This window comes from Cetorhinus maximus, chromosome 24, assembly GCF_964194155.1.
Source record: "Cetorhinus maximus chromosome 24, sCetMax3.hap1.1, whole genome shotgun sequence".
NCBI lineage: Eukaryota > Metazoa > Chordata > Chondrichthyes > Lamniformes > Cetorhinidae > Cetorhinus > Cetorhinus maximus.
The window spans coordinates 28968805-28996792 of record NC_135902.1 but is presented as its reverse complement, the minus strand read 5'-3'; the positions used below and the strand labels follow the sequence as shown (position 1 = coordinate 28996792).

Sequence of the window (27988 nt, the reverse complement as noted above, 5' to 3'; positions counted from 1 at the left end):
ATCCAGTACATTTAGGGCTCCCCAAAACTTCTGAGTGGCAACTTAGTGCCACCAGCATCTGCTGGACTGCGATGCTCATTACAATGGATCTGTGGTTTTTGCAAACATGGCAGTGTATTTACTCAACCACTGAGACTGAAGAATACTCATTGAGACAAGTAGGCTGAATTATCCTAGCTGCATGGATACAGGTTTGGAGGTGATGGAAGAATAGGAGGAAACTGCGTGGGTCGGTTTCTATCTTCTGGGGAATTTCCCAGCAGCAGGCTGGAAATAAATACAGCAGCCCGCTTCACAGAGGCAGGCAGCCAAATAGATCAATTAGGGCCATGAGAGTGAGAGGTGAGCTTATTGAAACTGACAAAATTCTTACAGGATACATGTGGATAGGATGTTGCCCCTTGCTGGTGAGTCTGGAAACAGAGGACACAATCTCAGAATAAGGGGTAGGCCATTTAACGCTAAGATGAGGAGGAATTTCTTCATTCAGAGGGTGGAGAATCTTTAGAATTCTCTACCCCAGAGGGCTTTGGAAGCTCAATCACTGAGCAGGGTCAAGACAGAAATCGATAGATTTTTGGATACTAACGACGTCAAGGGATATGGGGATAGTGGGGAAAATGGAGTAGAACTAGACAATTAGCCATGATCCATTTGATTTGGAGCAGGCTAGACGGGCCAAACTGTCTACTCCTGCTCCTATGGTCCTATATTTTCTGAAGACAATGGCAGTTTCCCACTATTGGGGAGGCCACCCCCACCCTAGACAAGTGTGAAGCCCGCCAACTGCTTGGAGGCAGCCTCTTGGAAGGAGGTCGGTGGTCCTCCACAGTCTGCATTAAATGGCTGCATCAAGAGGCCTGCAAGGCTTACAGAAGTCCAGGAGCATCTGCAGGTATTCTTCTGATAGGGTTATTCCTCCACCCTGAGGCCCCGCCTGACGCTGTGCCACAGAGTCTAAACCAGTAAATTTGTTTATTTAATTCAGTATAAAATCGTGTGCAGAAAATTAATGACAGGAAAAGGAAGATGGCTGTAAAAGAGAGACAACAAACACAAAGGAAAGGTAGAAATTTTAAAAAGTTCTAAATTTTAATTTAGGAAAAAATCTTCAACTAATTTACAATCTGAAGGTATGAGGCCCCATATTTGTAAACATGAATTTTCAATGCATAAGAGGTTGTTTGGCAGTAACAAAGACTTCTCATGCCTTTAGAAATTCACTTACACTTAAATGGAAAGCCTCAACATTTTTTCTGGCATGTTTAGCAGGCATCTCATAAGTAAGTATGCCAAATTCATGCCCTTACATTTTTTTCAATGCCCAGTCTATCAGTGAGGTACTGGTGTCTGTGGAGCTTGAGAAGCAGGGTAAATCGGACAATACTTCCCAGGTTTCTGCATTTTACTGTGCCTCTATGGACACCAGAAGTTAACTGATTTAATACATAATAACAGTGAGCACTGATAGTCTCACCATTATTCTTAATGCAAAATTAGGGCCATAATTTTCTGTATTCATGGGCTTAGTGTGTGCACTAACAACATAAATGCACAAAGGGCACTCTATATCAGTTGCAATGAACATAAGCCTGCTAAAGTAGCACAATTAAACAATGTACATACTGAGATGACAATATATCTCTGGAAGTGAGTTACTATGTAGTTATTCAATTAAAGAGCTCTAATGACATCATAGATTGATGAAAGAAAGTAAAAAAAGCTTCATAATAATTACATCCTGTCAGAAATTGCTCTTGGTAAAAGAAAACTGTGTTTGATGCAGAAATGTTTCCCTGTATTCCTTTGACAACAATAACTTGCATTTAAATGGCACCTTTTAACAGAGAACACTGCTTCAAGGCATTTAACAGAAATATAAGAACAATCAAGACACAGCAAGCCATGGTGGTAGAAATAAAGATCTGATCGCAAGTTTAGTCAAAAAGATGGAGGTGGAGAGAGACGCAGAGGCATTTAGAAATAGAATTCGAATGGTGGAGTGAAATTTGGGCAGAATGTACAGGCCAGTGTTGGATGACCAAAGAATGCATGAGAGGAGGCAAGGCTGGTGAAGGTTTTGTAGGTGAGGCTGTGTGGAGATTTCAATACGAGGACAAGAAGCTCAGATTCAATGCATTAGGAGACACAGGCAAATATAGGTCAGTGCCAGCAAGGGAGATGGACAAGTTTACATAATGCAGGGCAGGATACAAGTGCCTGAGCTTTCAGCAAGCTAGAGTTTAAGGTCGAATCGGGGTCAACAGAAAGAACATAGGAGAACGGCATGGATGATATGGATTAGGACTTTATGAGCAGTGATGGCAAGGCATAAATGGCCTTCGGTGATATTGTGCAGGTAGTATGAGTGAGAAGTTGGACAGGATGTGGAATTTGAAACTTGGCTCTGGGTCAAACAAAATATCAATGTTATGAAACTCTTGCTTCAGAACGAGCAAGTGGCCAGCAAGGGGATGCAGTTCAAGGGAGTAAAGTTAAAGCATCCAAGGATATTGAAGGAAGTGAGAGCAGAAATTGCAGGGGCACTGGCCATAATCTTTCAGTCTTTCCTTGACTCAGGGGAGGTGTCAGAGGACTGGAGAATTGCAAACATTACACCCTTGTTCAAAAAGGGTTGTAAGGATAAGCCCAGCAATTACAGCCCAGTCAGTTTAATTTTGGTGGTGGGGAAGCTTCTAGAAACAATTATTGGGATAGAATTAATAGTAACATGGAAAAATGTGGGTTAATTAGGTAGGTTTAGCATGGGTTTCTTAAGGTAAAATCGTGTTTAGCTAACTTATTGGAGTTTTTTGAAGAGGTAACATAAAGGGTTGACAAGGGTAATGCTGTTGATGTGGTGTGCATGGACTTCCAAATGGCATTTGCCACAATGCCGCAAAACAGACTTGTGAGGAAAATTATAGCTCATGGAATAAAAGGGACAGTAACAATGTGGATACAAAATGGGCTGAATAATAGGAGACAGCGAGTAATGGTTAATTGATATTTTTCAGGCTGAAGGAGGGTTTGTAGTGGAGTTCCCCAGGGGTCAGTATTGGGACCCTTGCTTATCCTGATATATATAAATGATCTAGATCTGGGTGTGCAGGGAACAATTTCAAAGTTTGCAGATGATGCAAAACTTGGAAGCATTGTAAACTGTGAGGAGGACAAAGACAAGTTGGTGGAGTGGGCAGGTAGATGGCAGATGAAATCCAATGCAGAGAAGTGTGACGTGATTCATTTTGGTAAGAATAACATGGAGAGACAATAAGATAAGGGATACAACCCTAAAGGGCATGCAGGAGCAGAGGGACCTGGGAGTATATGTGCGTAAATCATTAAAGTTGGCAGGACAGCTGGAGAGAGCAGTTCATAAAGCATACAGTATCTTAGGCTTTACTAATAGGGGCATAGAGTACAGGAGCATCTTAGGAAGGATGTGAATGCATTGGAAAGAGTGCAGAAAAGGTTTACAAAAATGGTTCCGGGGTGAGAAACTTCAGTTATGAAGATAGATTGGAGAAGTTGGGACTGTTTTCCTTGGAGAAGAAAAGGCTAAGGGGAGATTTGATAGAGGAGTTCAAAATCATGAGGGGGCTGGACAAAGTAGATAGGGAGAAACTGTTCCTGTTTGTAAAAGGACCAAGAACGAGAAGATTTGAAGTGATTTGCAAAAGAAGCAAATGCGATGTGAGAAAAAAACATATTGAGGGATGAATGATATCCAGGACATTAGAAGAACTCCCTGCTCTACTACAAATAGTGCCCTGGGGTCTTTAATGCCCACATGAACAGTCAGAGACTCAATTTAAAATCTTATCTGAAGGACAGTGAGGCAGCCAATGCAGCACTCCATACTGCACTGGGATGTCAGTTTAGATTAGGTGTTCAAAAGGGTGGAGTGGGCTCACAATTTTCTAATTCAGAGACAAACATGTCAACAATTAAACTGAGATTATGTTAAATGCAATATTAAGTACAAAGTTTACTTGGAAAAGCTCAGTAGATGATAAACAGACTATACAAATGAGAAACATACACAACCTTTGCTCTTCATTGTCTGTCAATCAGAAGGACTGCTGAGTAAGGGAAAGCTATAGTAGAAAAATGCAATTAACTGTAAAGCATCTGCATTTTCTTACAGGAATGCTCACTTTACAGGAATCTAATTTTAATAAAAACAGGATCATAATTTCTTGAATATGTTGATAAGATACCCAAAAGCTAAATATTCAACTTTCCGTGAAATTACTTGTTTTACCCTAATAGTAACAAATGATGATAAGTTGCAATTAATTTGGATACAGTATAGATTTGTTTAGGCATTATTAAAGGGCTGATTCATAAAAATTACAATTTTTCTTCTTAAGCCAATATTTCTGCCTTCTCTTTGAACAGTATGCAGGTATGCATGTTTTAAGAATGCTAGTTAGCATGTAGCAGCAAGGCAGTAGTCATATCAAAATACTCAAGCTGTTAATATTGTTCACTTCATGTTGGAACTTACTGATTTAAAGCAGAGCTGAGTTCTTCCAACTTTCTGAAGTCACTCACATTTTCCAGTTTCGCCAGCGGCTCCATCCGTTTTACTATTATTTCCAGCATATCAGTCATTTTCTTCAGCACCCGAGATTCTAAACCAACTCCTAAGAATGCACAAAATATCACTTTATCAGTACAATAATGAAACAATGCAGTGAAAGCTAAGAACATGGTATACAGAAGCTTTGGCAAGTTTATGCTGGAAAATAGGATTTAGGAAACATAGGGGTGAATTTTACAACACCCCGTGACCATGGTTGAAGTCGGGGGGGAGGGGAGGGCACATAAAATGAAGCCAGTGGCTAACCTGCCACCTTCCTGCTCACCCCAGCCCAGTCCACCATATTACTGGGGGCAGGTAAGGCTTCAGGCAGTCCACCCGCACTTAGGCTTATTGAGGCCCTTAAGTCGCCAATTAACTGCCACTTAAGGACTTCAATCCACTTCTGCCACAGATTTCCAGTCTGCAGGGGGAAGACGGGGGAACGTGAGCAGCCTGGCAGCTTTGACTGGACGGCTGCTGGTGGGCAGGAAGGGGGATTATCCCCTGTGCCCATCAGGGGCACCCACCCCAAGATCATATCCCTCCTCCCCTCTTTATCCCTCCCTCCACCCTCTAAAGCCTAACCCACCCCCCTCCCTCCTCGCTGTGGTCTGCCAGTTAGGCCTGTCCCAACTCCTTGGACTTACCTGAGCTGCAGGATGCACGGCCAGAATTTTGAGGTTGGTGGGCAGGCGCAGTTGGCGGGCCCGGGAGCAGGAGAGAAATGGCCCACCACCCGCGATCAGCCCCCAACCGTGACTTCATGCTAGCGGCCAATTAAGGCCCACCGAGGATGCATGGTGGCTCCCCAATGGTCAGGAAGAGGCGGGTGGGGGCAGGGACCTATCGGCCACCAGGTCCAATGGCGACCCAGTGGCTGGTTCAAACCTGGCACAGTTAGGCCCTGGAAGGCTGCCAGCAAGGGAGACACCTTCCGTGTTGTCAGCAGGAGATTTAAAATTATGGATTCCAATGAGGCTGCAGATGCCAGGCAGGAGGGCAGGTTGGGTGGGCACTTGACCCCCCCAGTTTTTTGATGAGTGCCTCATGGTCCTCCTGGAGGAGGTGGCTGCCAGGAGGGACACTCTTGTCTCCAGGGTTGGAAGGAGGAGGCCACCACACCTTACAAAAAGAGTTTGGGAGGAGGTGGCAGTGCTGGTCAGCAGCCATGAGGTTGTGCGGTGCACCTGAACCCAGTGATGCAAGACATTTAATGAACTGCTGCGCTCAGGAAGGGTGAGTACTGTGTTGGCAAGGATCAGTGTGTTGAAGTGTTATGGTCTGGCCGTCCCCCCCATGGAGCTCAGGGGTGTTAGAGTCTGAGTTCCAATTGTCAATGACGCTGGAGCTGGCCAAGGGGGTGAGCCCTGGCTGCTTGGACTGAACGCCTTGTGTTCAAGAGCCACGGCTCAGATGTGCCCTGCCAGATGCTCCTCAGCTGGGGTTGGCCAGGCTGCAATGGCGCTGCATGTAGAGAGTGGGCTAATCAATGCTCCTCTATCCTTTCAGGAGAAGACGGCCCATAACAACACTACAGATACGAGCAGGACACCTTGGAGCGGGAGAGGCGCCACGGACCTCAGTCAACAATCCGCGGAGAGGCTGGGGTGTCAGACGAAGGTAAGAGTGCAGTGCACAGAGGTGAGAGTTTCGGATGGTGCAAACATTCTTGTGCAGTCTCATCATTGATGGGAGCCTCAAAACTGGATTCCCCATTGATCATTGAAAGACGATGACACCATCATGCAGATCTCCATGGTCTTACCAGGGTGCCAGAGAATCTGATAGAACCATAGAAAAGTTACAGCACAGAAAGAGGCCATTCAGCCCATCGTGTTTGTGCTGGCCGAAAAAGAAAAAAAAACTAGCTGCCTATTTTAATCCCACCTTCCAGCACCTGGTCCGTAGCCTTGCAGTTTACAGCACTTTAGGTGCAGATCCAGGTGCTTTTTAAATGAGCTGAGGGCTTCTGCCTCCACCACCAAACCAGGCAGTGAATTCCAAACACCCACCACCCTCTGGGTGAAGAAGTTTTTCCTCATGTCCCCTCTAATCCTATCAATCACCTTAAATCTGTGGCCCCTGATAATTGACCTCTCTGCTAGGGGAAACAGGGCATCCCGCTTTACTCTATGTAGGCCCCTCATAATCTTGCAGACCTCAGTCAGGTCAGCTCTCAGCCTCCTCAGTTTTTAGAACAAGGGGTCACAGTCTCAGGATACGGGGTAGATCATTTATTACTGAGATGAGGAGAAACTTCTTCACTCAGAGGGTGGTGAACCTGTTGAATTATCTACCACAGAAGGCTGTGGAGGCCAAGTCACTGAATGTATTTAAGAAGGAAATAGATAGATTTCTGGACTCTAAAGGCATCAAGGGGTGTGGGGAGAGCGTGGGAATGTGGTGTTGAGATAGGGGATCAGCCGTGATCATATTGAATGGTGGAACAGTCTCGATGGGCCGAATTACCTACTCCTATTTTCTATGTTTGCCTAACATGTTTTAATCGCAAATATAAAAAGAAAAAACATTCTGCTATATCAAGTTGAACAATTTAAGTGGTTTGCCAGCAGCTAAACAGAAATCACATCTCATCTATGTTTTGCAAGTGCTACTGCTGTACATTTCTATTACACAACATGATTTCAGCACAGGTTGGTCCATGCTTGTAAAATTTAATAGAATACAGTGGAGTAGATTGAGAGTACATCAGTTTGGACTTGCTATATGTCAGAGTTAAATCAAAGTGCATGATAGAAAAATCTGCTGACTTCAGTTCTCTGCTGTAAATGATTTACCAGAAAAGAATCTAAACTTCAAACTTGCTATGGTCTGTCAGTTGGCAGCACATGAGCCTCTGGCTGAATTAATATAAAAATTGATCAGTATGTTAGATTAAAACATTTTTCCTTTTTAATCCAGTGCCCACACTTTACACCATACTTCACTGTATCTATTTATTTTCACAAATAGACCAAGATTAAAGAAGTATGGCCAGTAAATATAAGAGGAAATTAGTGAAAAGTAAGTGTTGGATGCTCATATCTGGACAAATTTGATCAACATTTAGAAAAATCCATCAATCAAGTTAATAGAAAAATCATTAGGGTTATTCAAAATAAATTAGATGTCACAATGAGTTAATGTAGTAGATGGATGAGCTTCAATGGCTTCCATGACCTTTTCTTCTCTCTGTCCTTTCCTGTATGTTACAAATACACACCCTTTAATGGAGGTCCTGTTAAAGAGGATGGACATTCATAGGTAATATTTATCCAGTTACTGAGTTGTTTCCTAGGTGTTTTATCATGTTTATTAAGTGGCTTTGTTTTTTATTTATTCTTTCATGGGATATAGGCGTCCCTGACTAAGCCAGCATTTATTGCCCATCCCTAACTGCCCTTGAGGAACTGATGGTGAGTTGCCTTCTAGAACCGCTGCAGTCCATGTGGTGTTGGTATACCCATAGTGCTGTTCGGAAGGGAGTTCCAGGGTTTTCCCAGTGACAGTGAAGGAACGGCAATATAGTTCCAAGTCAGGATGGTGTGTGTTTTGAAGGAGAACTTACAGACTGGATAAAGGAAATATCATTCCTACCACAGGGGGGATTGTATTAGAAGTTCTATACAGTTTTAAAATTTAATACAATCAAATTACAGCAGCAACAAAACCAAACTGACTTGTGCAATGTCAAAATAACAAAGCTACATAATATTTATCTAATTATCAGTGAAGACTGCTGACTATGCAGGTTATGTAGAAATCACAACTAATTTTGTTTAGCATTAGAGTAAAAACAAGCATGCAAAAATTGCTTGTTATTTTAAATGAGTATTTGGCGGACAACAGCTGCCTGCTGATATCACAATGCAGCGCTCTGTTTGCTTCACTGGTCATTCCAGTAGGTGAACATCTTCCACTGGATTTATTTAGACCAAAATACAGTAAAACAACAGCATTATTTTAGTGTCCTCATGGTTGCAGAAATGACCTTGAGTGTACAATATAATCTTCTGGCTGCAAGCTATTCTTAATCACAATTGCAAACCTTGGGGAAGTTGTTTGTCACTACAAGCTATGGACAGAGCCAATATTTATAATATGCTATTTATCAGCAAATGACTACATTCTCTTATTTCTTTATGTGCTGGTTTCTGAATTGGTGTAAAAGTGAGTGACTCCAGCACTGTAATTGCTGCCCAATACCAAGATTTGTGAAATATGTTCTCTCATTAACTTGCAGGGACAACAAAGCTCACTGTTATTACAGCATTTAGTGAATACATCACTTCATCTTACCACAGTAATTACGTTATTTCATGATCAAAAATCAATAAACAAATTGCTGCATCTGAGATCTGCTCTTACCAACAATGTTAAGACTAACCTTGAATAATAGCTGGAATCACACCTTTACAATAAATAAAATCCAGAAGACAGAATGCTCATACCCCTCAGTCAATTATCATTTCAGTGAATCTAAGTGAAGCGTCTAATTGTATATTCTTGCAAATAGAATGATGTTTGCGCAGGCATCCAGATCGGCCTCAACTTTTACAGATAGAGTTGACATTGAGATATGCTTGTTAGATTTTGTACTATGTTCTTTTTTTACATCAATTTTTCCTTGATATGTGCATTTCCCATAAAGCTGTTTAAAAAAGTATATCAGAGCCACTTGTCCATAACATACAGAAAGAATTTTGTCAGGCAGTTGAATTTAAAACATTAAAAGTGTGAGACACTGGGGGCTGTAGAGGGAAGGTGCTGAAAAGACCAGCATATATTTTTACCAGCATATGCCCTCTACTCAGCACTTCAGTTTGACAGCCTGTCCACGATTAAGAACCTGCAGTGCAGGGAGTTAGGAGCACAAACACAGCAGTACCCTTCATAGTCCAGTGCAGTAGTATTATCAAATGGTCCTTATTAAAGCGCTATGGAGCTATCGTTAAGTTAGGGTAGCAGAATAGTTTACAAGGTTTATTAGACCATCGTCAAGTTCCACTCGAAGTCATCTTTAAATCATAAGCCAAGCAGAATCATAAGGAAGAATTTTCCTCCCGTCGGGGTGGAAGTGCAGAAGCAGGTGGGCCTCCGATCGGCGCCCCCCCCGATTGGGGGCGCACCGCCATTTTACGTGGGCAGGCCAATTAAGGCCCAGCCAGCATGACATCCGCTAGGAAGCCTAGGAAGCACAATGTGCTCCCTGTGCGGGCTGGGGGGGGTTCCCTCAGCCGAGTGCGCTCTTTCGCGCATGCACGCGAATGAACACTGATCTCTGTGAGGCTAAGTGCTGACTCAAGGAGATCAGCTCCAAATTTTAAAATGGTAAAGGTACGAAAACAAAGTTTCCCTGACATGTCCCTTCATGTGACACTGTCACATGAGTTGGGACATGTCCATCACTTTAAATCAAACATTTATTAAATTTTTAAAAGCCCTCATGAAACCTCATCCCGCTCGTAGATGAGGTTTCATGCTTTTTCTGAAGCCCGCCAGGGCTCCCAGCCCTAAGGTTGGATGGGCAGGTCCATTAATGAAGTTAATGACTTTGTCAATGGCTTCAATAGGCCGTTGACAGGTCGGCGGGTTGCACAGCTGATTTGGCTGCGCCCCCACCGACCTGAAAATTGAAATTACGCGGGGGTGACATTGGGAGTTCCGCCCCACATCATCCCACGTCGGTGAGCGGGCCCCGCCCCCCTGCTTGCCGACCTTAAGATCCTGCCCATAGAACTATACAGCCCAAATATAAGGCCATTTGGCCCAACATGCCCTTGCCAGCTCTTAGAAAAACTTACCCAATGGGTCCCATTCACCTGCCTTTTCCCCATAATCCTACATTTTTTTTCTTTTTAAGTATGTATCCAATTCCCTTTGCCAAGTAAATATTGAATCTGCTTCTAGCACCCTTTCATGCAGTGCAAATCCAGATCATAATTACTTGCTGCATTAAAAAAAAATCCTTATCCTCTGCCCCTGATTCTTGTGCCAATTATCTTAAACCCATATCTTTGAAACAATTTTTCCCCATCTACTCTATCAGAACCCATTATAATTTTGAGCACCTCTATTACATCTCCCCTTAACCTTCACTGCTCTCAAGAGAACAAGTGCAACTTCTCTGGTCTCTCCATATAACTGAAGTCTCTGGAGGTCAACTGAAGTTATGTGAGATGATTTGATTGTAGTGATGTTACAATTTTAAAATGTTCTCACTCAAACAACTTCAAAAGGCTGGCAGCAATAGTCATTATTATCAGACATTATCTGCCTTTTTGCAATGAGGGGACAAATTGGCCACTACTTTTCCTAACTTTTCTTCATAATTTTCCAATTATATTGCACTCTATCCTTGTTCTATAGGAATGATGATTGCTAATAACATAGAGGGACAATTACACGCTATTTTTAAATAGAGATTTATCAGTCTCACTGTTCAAACTTTTATTTGGAAACATATGATTCCTAAATTTTGGTGGACCAACAGCAGGATTTCAGCCCTTGACTAAGGAGGCAAAATAAATATATTTTCATCTGTACTACTACGGTTGAGGAATGAATTCATATTTTGAAGTCACTCAGAAGCAGTGCTGACCCAGTCCACTGACAAAAAAAAAACACCTCTCCCATTTTGATGAACACAGTGTTGTGACTGAAGGCTGTGAGAAACCGCAGCTTGCATGCCACTGTTCAGATTTTGTCCAGTACTTAGCTCACGCCTTGAATAACATAATGGTTTCATCTAATACTGAGATTCTATTTAATCAGATTCTATTTGTTTAGTGGCTCTGCACAGCAGGCAGCTCCTGACCTTTTCACAGGCCACACTGTCACAAACTCATCATCTTTTGATATCTTTGCTTAGTCTGTGAAAACATTTCAACTAAAGGCAGCAACAACTGCAGGAAAGGAGAACATTCTTGACAGCCTAAAATGCATCTGATTATAAAAAGAAGGAAATTTTGCAAGATCTTACTCCTCAACCCAGCCTATATGGCATAAATAGGGTCGTTAAAATGGCGAGGTCGGAGGGTGGGTGGGGTGGTGGTGGGTGTTCTCATCACGTTGCTAAGCAGTCCCAACCCATGCTATTTTAACTTCCAAGATACTGGTATGTAGAGCACCCCTACCCCCACCAGGTATGTGAATACCTAATTTAAATGACATCAGAAGAGACACAATGCAATTTTAATTCCCAGGATCAAGAGATATGGCTCCAGCTGTTGCAGGGATATTATTTGACTATACACATAGGGGTTCGAGGCCACAACCATTCCAATAGAGCCATTATTCACACTTGCAGCTTACTATTATGGCTTATTTTCTCATTCAGGAACCACTTCAACACAGTCTTTGGTTTAAGAGTACATGGATTATGGGAAGAGCGGATGTAAGGTTTAGAGATGTAAATAGCACATAATAAATAGAGGCCTTTGAATTCCTCTTTGAGACAGGCTTTTCTTTAAGCTTTGGAATGGAAATAAACATTGGGAGGGGGCTGTAAAAGATAGGGGGACAGACTGTGTGCAGGTGATGAGCGCAATTTATTTACAGATGCAATGAGTAGTATTAATATAAAACTAAAATTGGTCAATGATAGATATCCATTATTGGAAATAGTTTTCCACAAGAGTTCAGTTCTAACCCTGATTGCCTGTACGTCAACTCTATCCAGGTCATATTCTACCTCATCAGGCCTTCTCCTAGGCCTACCACACGCTGACTTACATACAAACATACGAGTTAGGAGCAGGAGGCCACTCGGGCCCTTCGAGCCTTCTCTGCCATTCAATAAGATCATGGCTGATCCGACTGTAACCTCCTGCCTACCCCCGATAATCTTTTACCCCCTTGTTTATTCAAGGGGCAAAATTACATAGCATGCAACAGATACTGAGTATTAAAATTCTACCTGAAATGTAAAGCAACACCCCAGCCCACCACTCAAATGAGCAGAGTCACCATTTTAACATCTCTGTTCTGTTAACTATAGAAACATTGATAGTGACATGAACCCTACTACTGGTATATCTGCATTCTGCGGAGTTGTGGGGTTCCTTTAATTGGGGTCATAAGCCATTATTGCAAATGGTAATTCTGTCCTCCCCGTGAACCACTGGTCATCCTTTAGCAGCTTTCAAATAATACACATACATGAGCCACTGAAGAATGAAAGCATCATAATTCTCCTTTGGATAAATGATATTAATGTACAAGGTGACATTTCTGTTTTCTAAAACAATCTGCACCATCATGAAGTGATACCATTTTTTGCTCGCGTATGCATTATTGTTGGATCTGTGCAGGCCTGATGGCAGGTTGCCTAAGTAATGCTCCTGGACTCTCAAGAAGTCTGCCAAGCTGTAAATTATGTGCCCCTTTTATTAGCCGTCTTCTTTCCCCTGGGAACAGAATATATGTGCTATTAAAAACAGAAAATGCTGGAAATATGCAGCAGGCCAGGCAGCATCTTTGGAGAGACAAAGTTAACATTTCAGTTTGATGACCTTTCATCGAAACTGGAAAAAGTTAGATATATCATGGGTTTTAGGCAAATACAGAGGCAGGGAAAGGAGGAGGAGGGGAAGGTCTCGGATAGGTTGGAAGTCAAGAGAGATTAAATGACAAAAGGGATGATGGTGCAAAGCAAAAGGAGATGGCAATGGGACAAGTAAAGAAAGAAAAGGATGAGTCTAGAGGATGTAAATGGCAATAGCAGCCAACAGCTACTATCCACAAAAATAAGAACAGATAGATAGATCTGAAATTGTTGAACTCAATGTCATGTCTAGAAGTGCCTAATCAAAAGATCAGGTACTGTTCCCCCAAGCTTCTGTTGAGCTTTATTAGACAATGTGGGAAACCAAGGGCAGAGATGTCAGAGAGGGACACTGAATTAAATTGACAGACAGTCAGAAGATCAGGGTAATTAACACTTACAGACTGAATGGAGGTGTTTCACAAAGCAACCATCCAGCCTGAGTTTAGTCTACACAATGTAAAGGATTCTGCATCGTGAGTAGCATTCTAAATTGAAAGAAGTGCAATTAAATCGATGTTTTGTCTCCCTTTATTTGCTTAAAGCCTGGTAAATCTCTTAAATTTATGTAATTCTGTTGAAAGGTCATCAACCTTAAATAAATAGTCATTTGGTACTGCAGAACTTGAGTATTGCTGTGTTAATTATAAAAATTGGATCCCTCACTGAACATAGTTTTGGATGATGAAAACAAAAAACTACTGCGGATGCTGGAAATCCAAAACAAAAATAGAATTACCTGGAAAAACTCAGCAGGTCTGGCAGCATCGGCGGAGAAGAAAAGAGTTGACGTTTCGAGTCCTCATGACCCTTCAGCAGAACTGAGTATAGTTAAGAAATGGGGTGAAATAACCTCTCCTAACTATACTCAGTTCTGCTGAAGGGTCATGAGGACTCGAAACGTCAACTCTTTTCTTCTCCGCCGATGCTGCCAGACCTGCTGAGTTTTTCCAGGTAATTCTATTTTTGTTATAATTTTGGATGAGCCTCCCCTCCATGGTATGCACATAAAATGGGTCTGCACCTGCATCTGGTTTCTTTAATGTATCTTCAAGCCAATTTTCTGCTGTTTCACTGAAGATTGAATTGTAGTTTCGTTGACAGCCAGCACTTCACATTGCACATTAAAGATCCTGTGTTTTGCTCTGCTACATATTTACTGCTTTTATTGAAGCCTTCATTTTGCTGAAACCTAGTTCCTGGAGTTTTGCTGTCACAGTAGAAGGCACCACTAACCATGCTGGAAGAATGGAAATTTCTTTGGGTATTCCCATAACACTGAATGAATTGGATCAGGGCATTGTGCCTTCATGTTGTTGTATCTTCAGTTCCAAAGGGCCTCCCGGAGAATGTTCAATTCCATCAACATTCAAAGACCTGTTTGTTGATCATGCTACTCCTACTTTATAGTCTGAGAAGGTTTGTCCTTGTGCCACACAAGAGAGGCAATGGCTGAGCTCTGTTATCTACCACAGGCTGGTCTATAGCTAATGCCAAGGACTGATAGGGCTCTTCACATTAACTGTTAAAGTCTGTAATGTATTAAGCTGTTCTACCAAAGGATCCTTCCAGGCCACTCAAGGGCACCTCTTCCAGGTAGGTCAATCTAGAGGCTATTCATATATAAAGCAAATGACTGATGATATGTTTGAAAGTAAAAATGCAAATACAAAAAGAAAATACTGTGGCTGCTGGAAGTCTAAAATAAAAAAACAAATAATCTTGGAAATATTCATCAGGTCAGGTAGCATTTGTGGAGAGAAACGAAGTTTTTTAATGTTGCTGAAGAAAGAGACATGGCTAAGCTTTTCATCGTGCACTTCGCAGGGCACTTCGCAAAAATGCCAATATAAGGGGAAACAAATATTTATATTGTGTGTGAAGAGAGTGCTGTTTGGTTGGCAAGTGGCATTGCCATGGAGAATGCACCACTGATGGTAACTGACAGTTAACTGCCAAGCATTGTTTGAAATTTAAACCAGGCAGCTTGACCCTCATTAGTTAAGGCATTGCCCGAGGAATGAGTCAGTAAATGGCTGTCACTTATTTTGTTTAGCTGAAACAGGCACAATGTGTGTACATGTTCTCCCTGGCTGCAAAGAACAGGGCCCTGTGTATTAACGTATGTAGCTTCCAGTACATGGAAATACGCCACACTGTAAGCCTGACTGGCAATCTTAAAGTGGTTGTCAGCAGAATTCTTAGCACACTGAGGATTGTTTAGCAAATGTTGTCCAATCGCGGAATCACAACTACTGTTGGACACTGTGTTTGAGTTTCGCAAGCGCCAGCTGCTTGGGTATGGTCTGTACCCTGCCCATTGCGAACAGTGGCTGGGACATGCTGTTTGATACAATCCACCAGTCTTTGGGGCATATAGCCTACATACCTAGCATCACCTGACACTGAAATTCAAATACCACGTTATTCGTTTGTGTGATCGGCATAATGTCTTTTTCGTTTGACGACAGCATCCTGTTCGTGGTGAATACCACTCATGTTGCCACTGCATAGTAGCCGCATGAAATTGCCAACTTCACCTGTCGCTCAAATTTTTGAGATACTTTGCCTTTCCAGGGTGATCTGAGGAAGACTGGGCACTTTGCAGGGCTGAAGGTGACTTCCTTAGGCCTGTTCACTAGTTTACGTGATATACAGTGCGAAATGGTCTGATCAGGGTAGCCATTAACCTGCAGGATGCCTTTGATGCGCCATATTTCAGCATCAAGCTTGCAAGGTGAGCAAATGGTTTGGGCCCTATTTACAAGGTTGCTGATAAGACCAATCTTCTAACGTGTGAAACTGTAAGAATTCCAATGCGTATACTGACCAGTAAAGGTAGGCTTGCGGTAGACCATGTTAGAGAACTACCTGGCAGATTTCTCAACTAGTATATCAAGGAAGGGGAGTTCATTTGACTGCTCCATTTCAAAGGTGAATTTCAGCACAGGATTGAGCCCATTAAGATTAAGACATGTGAGGTACTTGTTACATGCGGCTGTGGATTTAAATATAGCAAACGTATCATCCACATATCGGAAATATGTGAGGGACAGGGGGTTAGGTGTCATTCCATTGAAGACGTTTCTCATGGAGTCCAACAAAGATTTTGCAAGAGCTAGGCCTAGAGGGGGTCCCATGACAACACCATTTATCTGGGCATACATGGTGTCATTAAAACTGAACTCAACTGCACGAGTTGCCGAATTCATAGGTTCAATAAATACTGATTCACGCAATGGTGGTGGGAGAATGTTAGGACATAATTTGACAACAACAAAATAAGCACAGCTTTGGGGCTAAAATTCTCCATGGTGTAAACTCAAGACCAACATTTTTATTCTATCCACCTGAGCTGAATTTGAACAGAGGAAAAGCCCAATAGCAAACCCAGTTCTCATCTGTTGACTTATTTATATAACATGTCTATATAAACCCAAGACATGGGGCATTCAGTTAACACAGAATCCTACCATGCCCATAACGTACACTTATCTGCTTACCATTTTTTCCGTTATGTAAATTTTCTGATCCCAACATTAATACCTAAGGGTATAATAGAGATCTAAGCAAGAAAACTCATCTGCAGCATGTTTCAGAGCTCTACACATTGAACATATCTGAATACAAACAATTGATCATAAAAGATAATAGCCTGGAAATTCAAAACAGTTTTCGATGTTGGTTTAATATTTCTAATGGAGAGGAATTGGGGCTACTTTCTGCTTCTTAATGCTAAATTACAATGGTGCATGCTTTCTCCAAACCCTTTTTCAGATGTCTCATTTGGACATGGAACTAGCAGTATGCCAGGTAACGGTAAGTATCCATTAGCCTGGCCATAAGTGGTCCCACAACACTGTCTCCTTATGGCAGTCAGTCCCCTGCCCCGATTATGGAAATGACCCCATTCCCTGAATTTTGGTCAGGATTAGGTGAAATGAGTGGTGAAAGTTCTGTTCTGTTGTACTTCCAGCACTAGACCAGGTCTCTCAGAGTTTATAAGCATATATTTTTTATTATGTGCTTGAATTAAAAATTAATTTAAATGAGCAGAGCTACAAATAAGATTAATTTGAGTAGCCCCAATTGTCTAATGCTCTGTTTGTGGTGTGGAGGCTTGTTTGTGATGGGCACAGGTCAGAAACCTGTCTTTTCTGAATGATGATTTTAGTGGAAATGAAGAGGCATCCAGAAAAGAAATGAGCAACCCACATTTGGCTGTGTTAAAATGAGAGTAAATCAGTGTAAACAATGAGGCCCAAGGTGAGGGAATGGCATTGTGGGATTGTCGCTAGTAATCCAGAGATTCTGGGTAATCTTCTGGGGAACCAGGTTCAAATCCCGCCACAGCAGATGGTGAAATTTGAATTCAATCAAAATCTAGGATTAAAAGAATAATGATGACCAAAATCCATTGTCGGCTGTTGTAAAAATTCATCTGGTTCACTAATACCCTTCTGGAAAAGAAATCTGTTGTCCTTACGTGGTCTCGCCTACATGTGGCTCCAGACCCAAAGCAATATGGTTTACTCTTAAATGGCCTAGCAAGCCACTCAGTTGTATCAAACTGCCCAAAGCCACAAAAGAGGAATGAAACCAGACGGTCTACCCAGCATCAACCTAGGCAATGGAAATAACAACGGCAAAATCCTCCTTACTTACATCTGGGGACTAGTGCCAAACCTGGGAGAGCTGTCTCACAGAATAGTCAAGCAACAGCCTGACACAGTCATCCTCATAGAATCATATCTTACAGATAACATCCCAGATGCCACTATCACCATCCCTGTGTATATTCTGTCCCACCGGCAAGACAGGCCCGGCAGAGGTGGCGGCACAGTGGTCTACAGTCGGGAGAGAATTGCTCTGGGAGCCCTCAACATCGACTCCGGACCTCATGAAGTCTTATGGCATCAGGTCAAATCTAGGCAAGGAAACCACCTGCTGGATATCATGTACTGCCCTCCTCAGCTGTTGAATCAGTGTTTCTCCATGTCAAATGCTACTTGGAGGAAGCACTGAGGGTGGCAAGCGCGCAGAATGTACTCTGGGTGGGGGAACTCAATGCCCATCACCAAGAGTGGCTCGGTAGCACCACTGCTGACCGAGCTTGCCAAGTCCTAAATGACATAGCTGCTAGACTGGGTCTGCGGCAGGTGGTGAAAAGACAAACAAGAGGGAAAAACATAATTGACCTTAACCTCACCAACCTGCCTGCCGCAGATGCATCTGTCCACGACAGTATTGGTAGGGGTGATTACTGCACAGTCGTCGTGGAGACAAAGTCCCGCCTTCACATTCAGAATACCCTCCATCGTGTTGTGTGGCATGACCACTGTGCTAAATGACATGGATTTCAAACAGATCTAGCAACTCAAGAACGGGCATCCATGAGGCGCTGTGGACCATCAGCAGCAGAACTGTACTCAAACACAATCTGTAACCTCATGGCCTGGCATATCCCCCATTCTACCATCATCATCAAGCCAGGGGATCAACCTTGGTTCAATGAAGAGTGCAGGAGCAGCACCAGGGGTACCTAAAAATGAGTTGTCAACTTGGTGAAGCTATAACGCAGGGCTACTTGCGTGCCAAACAGCATAAGCAGCAAGCGATAGACAGAGCTAAGCAATCCCACAACTAACGGATCAGATCTAAGCTCTGCAGTCCTGCCACAACTAGTCGTGAATGATGGTGGACAATTGAACAACTCACTGGAGGAGGAGGCTCCACAAATATCCCCATCCTCAATGATGGAGGAGCCCAGCATGTCAGTGCGAAAGATAAGGCTCAAGCATTTCCTACAATCTTCAGCCAGAAGTGCCGAGTGGATGATCCATCTTGGCCTCCTCCGGAGGGCTCCAGCGTCACAGGTGCCAGTCATCAGCCAATCCGATTCACTCCATGTGATATCAAGAAACGGCTGAAGGCACTGGATACTGCAAAGGCAATGGGCCCTGACAATATTCTGGCAATAGTACTGAAGACTTGTGCTCCAGAACTTGCCGTGCCCCTAACCTAAGCTACAACACTGGCATCGACCCGGCTATGTGGAAAATTGCCCAGGTATGTCCTGTACACAAAAAGCAAGAGAAATCCAACCCGGCCAATTACCACCCCATCAGTCTACTCTCGGTCATCAGTGAAGTAATGGAAGGGGTCATCAACAGTGCTATCAAGTGGTACCTGCTTATCAATAACCTGTTCACTAATGCCCAGGGTGTTCAACCAGGGAAACTCAGCTCCTGATCTCATTACAGCCCTGGTTCAAACATGGGCAAAAGAACTGAATTCCTGAGGTGAGGTGAGAATGACTGCCTTTGACATCAAGGCAGCCTTTGACTGAGGGTGGCCCAGCAAAACTGGAGTCAATGGGAATCTGGGGAAAAACTGTCCGCTGGTTGGAGTCATACCTAGCATAAAGGAAGATGGCTGTCATTGTTGGAGGTTAGTCATCTCAGCTCCAGGACATCACTGCTGGAGTTCCTCAGGGTAGTGTCCTCAGCCCAACCATCTTCAGCTGCTTCATCAATGACCTTCCTTTCATCATAAGGTCAGGAGGGGGGATGTTCGCTGATGATTGCATAATGTTCAGCACCATTCGCAACTCCTCAGATACTGAAGGAGCCCATGTCCAAATGCAGCACAACCTGGACAATATCCAGGCTTGGGCAGAGAAGTGGTAAGTAACATCCATGCCACGCAAGTGTCAGGCAATGACCATCTCCAACAAGAGAGAATCCAGTCATCGCCCCTTGGTGTTCAATGGCATTACCATCACTGAATCCCCCGCTATCAACATCCTTGGGGTTACCATTGACCAGAAGCTGAACTGGACTAGCCATATAAATACTGTGGCTACAAGAGCAGGTCAGAGGTTAGGAATCATGCGACGAGTAACTGATCTCCTGACTCCCCAAAGCTTGTCCACCATCTACAAGGCACAAGTCAGGAGTGTGATGGAATGCTCTCCACTTGCCTGGATGAGTGCAGCTCCCACAACACTCAAGAAGCTTGACACCGTCCAGGAAAAAGCAGCCCGCTTGATTGGCACCATGTCCACAAACATTCACTCCCTCTACCACCAATGCACAAGAGCAGCAGTGTGTACCATCTAAAGTTGCATTGCAGGAATTCACCAAGGCTCCTTCGACGGCACCTTCCAAACCCACAGCCATTACCATCTAGAAGGACAAAGGCAGCAGATAGATGGGAACACCACCACCTGGAAGTTCCCCTGCACGTCACTCACCATCCTGACTTGGAAATATATCGCTGTTCCTTCACTGTTGCTGGGTCAAAATCTTGGAGCTCCATTCCTAACAGCATTGTGGGTGTACCTACACCACATAGGAAAGAATTATTAGCCCCTCAAGCGGGCACGCGCCCAACCCAAACAAGCGTAAAATGACACGTGATAGCTTTGGGCGGCATCCCGATGTCATCATGCACTCGCGCGATATTCTGGTCGGCAGGCGCCCACCGACAATTGAAAGGCTTATTAAGGCCATTAAAAAGGCAATTGAAAGAAATGTTTTGCTGCCCGTTAAACCTTACAGTTGGTGGGCAGGCGAAAAGGCCAAACGGCCTTTGCATCTTTTAGAAAACCTCATCCAGATGAGGTTTCCAACGGCAAATAAAAATATAATAAAATTTTTTAATTTCATTTATAACATGTCCCTGCACATGTGACAGAGTTTTATAATATTTCAGAAATCTTTATTTTTCATTTTGAAAAATGTTCATCTCCCTGAGGCAGTTCTGTGCCTCAGGAAGATTTTCAAGCGCGCACCCGCGCACATGCACAAGGTTCGCGCTCGTCCTCCTCCCCCTCACACAGGCAGCGCTGAGCACTGTTGCTTGCATTTCATGTTGGACGGTCCTTAACTGACGTGAAATCGCGGTCCGGCCCCAATTGAGGGCAGCGGTCAGCTTCCCGACCACTCCCGCCGAGCCTGCCCGATGAGGGAAAAATCCTCCCCTTAGACTGCAGCGGTTCAAGAAGGCAGCTCATAACCACCTCCCCAAGGGCAACTAGGGATGGGACAATAAATGCTGGCCCAGCCAGTGAAGCCCACATCCCATGAAAGAATAAAAAAATGCATAAAACTCTGAAACCACACCAGTAAATCAAAGTTGTTAATATTGTCACTCCAATAAAATGTGTGTACTTCCTGCTGCAGATAAATCATAAAATGACTTTTATATTTCACTATTTTAAAAAATGAATAATAAAACCAATATGTCCTTTGCATATGACCTTTAAAGTAGATAATCCTGGTCCACATTCCAAACAAAATAAGCTGTCTTCTCCAATGGAATTTCATGCAGGAAAATGTTGCAAAGATTAAGTGGCCGGGGACAAAGATTTCTCAGGACTATTAATAACATCTTCTGCCATTGGCCGATACCAGAAGAATAACATTTTCCACTGTATTTGTCAAGAGTACATTTAATTTTTAAAAAAGTATTTATCCCACCCAGCTTTAATACTGAAGGCTCAGATGAAGCCACTCATATTTGCATATTCGACTGCTTCATGTTACTAGTGTTAAATCTGATTTCATTAATGCGATCAGACACCTTTCCAACAGTTAAATTAGCTGTTATACAATAGTATTATTAGAGGTGGCTAGAAGCTAGTTGAAATGCAAATTACAACAGCAAATATGATACCTGCAAGTAAACAATTCACAATTTAATACAGAAATGCTTTAAATTGTACAGGTCTTTGAAAGAGAGGTTTCCTTAGTAATTGACAGCCAGATATTACGTCCATTGCTTCATTTGCATTTCTCTGTGGCACATTTCAAAGTACACTTGTGGAAATTTGCTTTGCATAATAGAATATATGCAATTCCTTAAAATGAGTAACTGTTTCTAAATGTAGGGCACTAAATGGATCTATTTACACAATGGTATCAAATCTATTGTGTAAGGACACTTTTACACCTTAAGGTTGACACAATGATCTTTGTGCATTGAGCTTCAAGAGTAAAATTTTTCGCTTGGCATGCGGGCACATACCCGAGCGTAAAATAGCACGCGATGATGTTGGGTTAGTGTCCCGACGTCATTGCGCACTCGCAATATTTCGGTCAATTAAGGGGGGAGCTATTATGCCCATCAACAGCACAATTAACTGGGATTTGTTTTGGATTAGGGGAGAGCGGATTTTAGTAAAATAAGGCAGGGTCTGGCCAAGGTAGACTGGGAACAGCTGCTTGTGGAGAAGTCTACAGAGGAGCAGTAGGGGGCGTTCAAAAAGGAATTGGGAGGGTACAGGCTCAACATGTTCCCTCTAGGGTGATAGGGAGGAGTAACAAGCCCAGAGAGCAATGGATGACCAGAGATATTTAGGTTATGATGAGAGGGAAAAGAGAGGCTTTTAGCTCAGGTACAAGGGTAGCAAATCAGCGAAGGCATTAGTGGAGTACAGAAAGTGCAGGGTGGAGCTTAAGAAAGCAATTAGGAGAGTAAAGAGGGGATATGAGAAAGCTCTGGCTGGTAAAAGTGGGGAAAATCCCAAGATATTCTATAAGTATATCAATGGGAAGAGAATAACCAGGGAAAGAGTAGGGCCCATTAGGGACCAAGGGCGCAATCTATGGGTGGAGCCAGAGGACATTGCTAGGGTATTGAATGAATACTTCACATCCATCTTCACCCAAGAGAATGAGGATGAAGGTATCGAACTCGGGAAGAGAGACTGCGAGGTTCTTGAGCAAATTGATATAGGGAGTGACAAGGTATTGGAGGTGTTGGCAGGCTTAAAAGTGGACAAATCTCCAGGTCTGGATGATTTGTGTCCCGGACTGCTGAGAGAGGCAAGGGAGGAGATCACAGGGGCTCTGACCCAAATTTTTAATTCCTCTCTGGCCACGGGGGAGGTGCCAGAGGACTGGAGAACAGCTAATGTGGTTCCGCTGTTTAAGAAGGGTTGTAGAGGTAAACCTGGGAACTACAGGCCAGTGAGTCTCATGTCAGTGGTAGGGAAACTATTGGAGAAAATTCTGAAGGAGAGAATATATCTCCACATGGAGAGGCAAGATTTGATCAGGGATAGTCAGCATGGCTTTGTCAGAGGGAGCTCATGCCTAACAAATTTGATTGAATTTTTTGAGGAGGTGACCAGGTGTGTAGATGAGGGTAATGCAGTTGATGTCGTTTATATGGATTTCAGCAAAGCCTTTGACAAGGTCCCACATGGGAGACTTATAAAGAAGGCAAATGCACATGGGATAAAGGGAATTTGATAAGGTGGATTCAAAATTGGCTTAGTTGTAGGAGAGAGAGGGTGATGACAGAAGGATGCTTTAGTGACTGGAAGCCAGTGTCCAGTGGCGTACCACATGGATCTGTGCTGGGTCCCCTATTATTTGTCATTTATATAAACGACATAGATGACTATGTGAGGGGTAGGATTAGTAAATTTGAAGATGACACAAAGATTGGACGGGTGGTTAACAGTGAGGTGGAATGTCTTAAGCTACAGGAAGATATAGACGGGATGGTCAAATGGGCAGATAAGTGGCAGATGGGATTTAACCCTGAAAAGTGTGAGGTGATACACTTTGGAAGGAGTAATTTGACATGTAAGTAGTCAATGAACGGCATGACACTAGGAAGTTCTGAGGAACAAAGGGACCTTGGTGTGTGTGTCCATAGATCTATGAAGGCGGAGGGGCATGTTAGTGGGGTGGTGAAAAAGGCATATAGGACACTTGCCTTTATCAATCGAAGCATAGATTACAAAAGTAGGGAGGTCATGTTGCAGTTGTATAGAACCTTGGTGAGGCCACAGCTGGAGTACTGTGTGCAGTTCTAGTCGTCACATTACAGGAAGGGTGTGATTGCACTGGAGGGTGTGCAGAAGAGATTCATCAGGATGTTCAAAACAAAAACAGAATTACCTGGAAAAACTCAGCAGGTCTGGCAGCATCGGCGGAGAAGAAAAGAGTTGACGTTTCGAGTCCTCATGACCCTTCAGCAGAACTGAGTATAGTTAGGAGAGGGGTGAAATATAAGCTGGTTTAAGGTGGGGTGTGGGGTGGGGGGAGAGAAGTTGGGGGGGTGGGTTTGTAGTAGGGACAAGCAAGCAGTGATAGGAGCAGATAATCAAAAGATGTCACAGACAAAGGAACAAAGAGGTGTTGAAGGTGGTGATATTATCTAAGAGAATGTGCTAATTAAGAATGGATGGCAGGACACTCAAGGTACAGCTCTAGTGGGGCTGGGGTGGAAAGACTGACAGGGCATTACAGGTATAGATTTAAAAATAATGGAAATAGGTGGGAAAAGAAAAATCTATATAAATTATTGGAAAAAACAAAAGGGAGGGGGAAGAACGGAAAGGGGGTGGGGATGGGGGAGGGAGTACAAGATCTAAAGTTGTTGAATTCAATATTCAGTCCGGAAGGCTGTAAAGTGCCTAGTCGGAAGATGAGGTGCTGTTCCTCCAGTTTCCGTTGGGCTTCAGTGGAACAATGCAGCAAGCCAAGGACAGACATGTGGGCAAGAGAACAGGGTGGAGTGTTAAAATGGCAAGCGACAGGGAGGTTTGGGTCTTTCTTGCAGACAGACCTCAGGTGTTCTGCAAAGCGGTCGCCCAGTTTACGTTTGGTCTCTCCAATGTAGAGGAGACCACATTGGGAGCAACGAGTGCAGTAGACTAAGTTAGGGGAAATGCAAGTGAAATGCTGCTTCACTTGAAAGGAGTGTTTGGGCCCTTGGACGGTGAGGAGAGAGGAAGTGAAGGGGCAGGTGTTGCATCTTCTGCGTGGGCATGGGGAGGTGCCATAGGTGGGGGTTGAGGAGTAGGGGGTGATGGAGGAGTGGACCAGGGTGTCCCGGAGGGAATGATCCCTACAGAATGCCGCCGGGGGGGGGTGAAGGGAAGATGTGTTTGGTGGTGGCATCATGCTGGAGTTGGCGGAAATGGCGGAGGATGATCATTTGAATGCGGAGGCTGGTGGGGTGATAAGTGAGGACAAGGGGGACCCTATCATGTTTCTGGGAGGGAGGAGAAGTCGTGAGGGCGGATGTGCGGGAGATGGGCCGGACACGGTTGAGGGCCCTGTCAACGACCGTGGGTGGAAAACCTCTGTTAAGGAAGAAGGAGGACATGTCAGAGGAACTGTTTTTGAAGGTAGCAGCATCAGAACAGATGCGACAGAGGCGAAGGAACTGAGAGAATGGGTTGGAGTCCTTACAAGAAGCGGGGTGTGAGGAGCTGTAGTCGAGGTAGCTGTGGGAGTTGGTAGGCTTGTAATGGATATTGGTGCCAGTCTGTCACCAGAAATTGAGACAGAGAGGTCAAGGAAGGGAAGGGAAGTGTCAGAGATGGACCATGTGAAAATGATGAAGGGGTGGAGATTGGAAGCAAAATTAATAAATTTTTCCAGGTCCTGACAAGAACATGAAGCAGCACCGAAGTAATCATCGATGTACCGGAGAAAGAGTTGTGGGAGGGGGCCGGAGTAGGACTGGAACAAGGAATGTTCCACATACCCCATAAAGAGACAGGCATAGCTGGGGCCCATGTGGGTACCCATAGCCACACCTTTTATTTGGAGGAAGTGAGAGGAGTTACAGGAGAAATTGTTCAGTGTGAGAACAAGTTCAGTCAGACGGAGGAGAGTAGTGGTGGATGGGGATTGTTGGGGCCTCTGTTCAAGGAAGAAGCTAAGGGCCCTCAGACCATCCTGGTGGGGGATGGAGGTGTAGAGGGATTGGACATCCATGGTGAAGAGGAAGCGGTTGGGGCCAGGGAACTGGAAATTGTTGATGTGATGTAAGGTGTCAGAGGAATCACGGATGTAGGTGCGAAGGGACTGGACAAGGGGAGAGAGAAGGGAGTCAAGATAACGAGAAATGAGTTCCGTGGGGCAGGAACAGGCTGACACTCCACCCTGCTCTCTTGCCCACATGTCTGTCCTTGGCTTGCTGCATTGTTCCAGTGAAGCCCAACGGAAACTGGAGGAACAGCACCTCATCTTCCGACTAGGCACTTTACAGCCTTCCGGGCTGAATATTGAATTCAACAACTTTAGATCTTGAACTCCCTCCCCCATCCCCACCCCCTTTCCATTTCTTCCCCCTCCCTTTTGTTTGTTCCAATAATTTATATAGATTTTTCTTTTCCCACCTATTTCCATTATTTTTAAATCTATACCTGTAATGCCCTGTTAGTCTTTCCACCCCACCCCCACTAGAGCTGTACCTTGAGTGTCCTGCCATCCATTCTTAATTAGCACATTCTCTTAGTTAATATCACCACCTTTAACATGTCTTTGTTCCTTTGTCTGTGACATCTTTTGATTATCTGCTCCTATCACTGCTTGCTTATCCCTACTACCAACCCCCCCCCCAACTTCTCTCCCCCCAACCCAACCCCCACCTTAAACCAGCTTATATTTCACCCCTCTCCCAACTATACTCAGTTCTGCTGAAGGGTCATGAGGACTCGAAACATCAACTCTTTTCTTCTCCGCCGATGCTGCCAGACCTGCTGAGTTTTTCCAGGTAATTCTGTTTTTGTTTTGGATTTCCAGCATCCGCAGTAGTTTTTTGTTTTTATCACCAGGATGTTGCCCGGGATGAAACATTTAAGTTATGAAGAGAGGTTGGATAGACTTGGGTTGTTTTCGTTGGAGCAGAGAAGGCTGAGGGGCGACCTGATCGAGGTGTACAAGATTATGAGGGGCATGGACAGGGTGGATAGGGAGCAGCTGTTCCCCTTGGTTGAAGGGTCAGTCACAAGGGGTCATAAGGTCAAGGTGAGGGGCAGGAGGTTTAAGGGGGGTGTGAGGAAAAACGTTTTTACCCAGAGGGTGATGACGGTCTGGAATGCACTGCCTGGAAGGGTGGTGGAGGCAGGTTGCCTCACATCCTTTAAAAAGTACCTGGATGAGCAATTGGCACTTCATAACATTCAAGGCTATGGGCCAAGTGCTAGTAAATGGGATTAGGTCAATAGCTGGTAAATAGGTCAGGTGTTTCTCACGTGTCAGTGCAGATTTGATGGGCCGAAGGGCCTCTTCTGCACTGTGATTTTCTGTGATTCTGTGATTTTTCATTGCCCGTCCAACCTTACGGTTAGCAGGCAGGCGAATCAGCCAGGCGGCCTTTGCATTTTTTTAGAAACCTCATCCAAAGGCAGGATGAGGTTTCCGTCATTACATTTTTTAAAAAATGTTTGGACAGAATTGTCACGTTCTATATGTTGAGGTGACTGTTTCTGATGCATGGGCACTTTTTCCCGGTTTTTAAAATCTTATTTTTTTGTATTTAAATTCTTCAGCTCCCTAAGGCAGCTCTCTGCCTTCAGGGAGCTTTCATTCCGCGCTCCCCCGCTGACTTCAGTGCTCGTCCTCCTCCAGCCCCCAACCCAGGCAACGCTGAATGTATCAGCGCATGCTTCACACTGCCTGGCCGTTAATTGGCCAGCCAGCGTGAAGTCGCAGTTGGGGGCCGATCGTGGTCGGCGGTCCATTTCCAGACCACTCCCAGGCCTGCCAATCGTGCCCACCCGCCAAGCTGAAAATTCAGGCCCAGGTGTATCAGATACATTAGACACATTGTGGAATATCTTTGGCTGGCACTTTCATTAGCAGTGTTTCCAGATTGAGATCTAAGGTTTTGTAGACTACAGTTGATTTCTGCATATTGTCTTGATGGTTTTCATGTTTTTTTCCTGCATTCCCACAAAATGCACTGAAATAATGAAGTTGTTAAGCTATTTGGTTAAAAATAAAAAAATAAAACATTAGTTACATTCAAGGAGGATTGGTGAAGTCCTTAAATCCCAGAACTGTTATTTCCACAATGGGCCCACTACACTGAAAACT

The 27988-nt window shown here is 43.9% G+C and overlaps 1 protein-coding gene across 1 annotated transcript in view; it reads right to left on the bottom strand.

Annotated features, from left to right (window-relative positions):
- mgat5b (alpha-1,6-mannosylglycoprotein 6-beta-N-acetylglucosaminyltransferase B) overlaps positions 1-27988 on the bottom strand; it is a 1185562-nt gene that overhangs the window by 1002513 nt on the left and 155061 nt on the right. The window contains exons 3-4 of the mRNA XM_078570583.1: positions 26497-26516; positions 4544-4640 (exon numbers count right to left, since the gene is read on the bottom strand). Coding sequence (XP_078426709.1) covers positions 4544-4640; positions 26497-26516 — 117 coding nt within the window. The remainder of the gene's footprint in view (positions 1-4543; positions 4641-26496; positions 26517-27988) is intronic.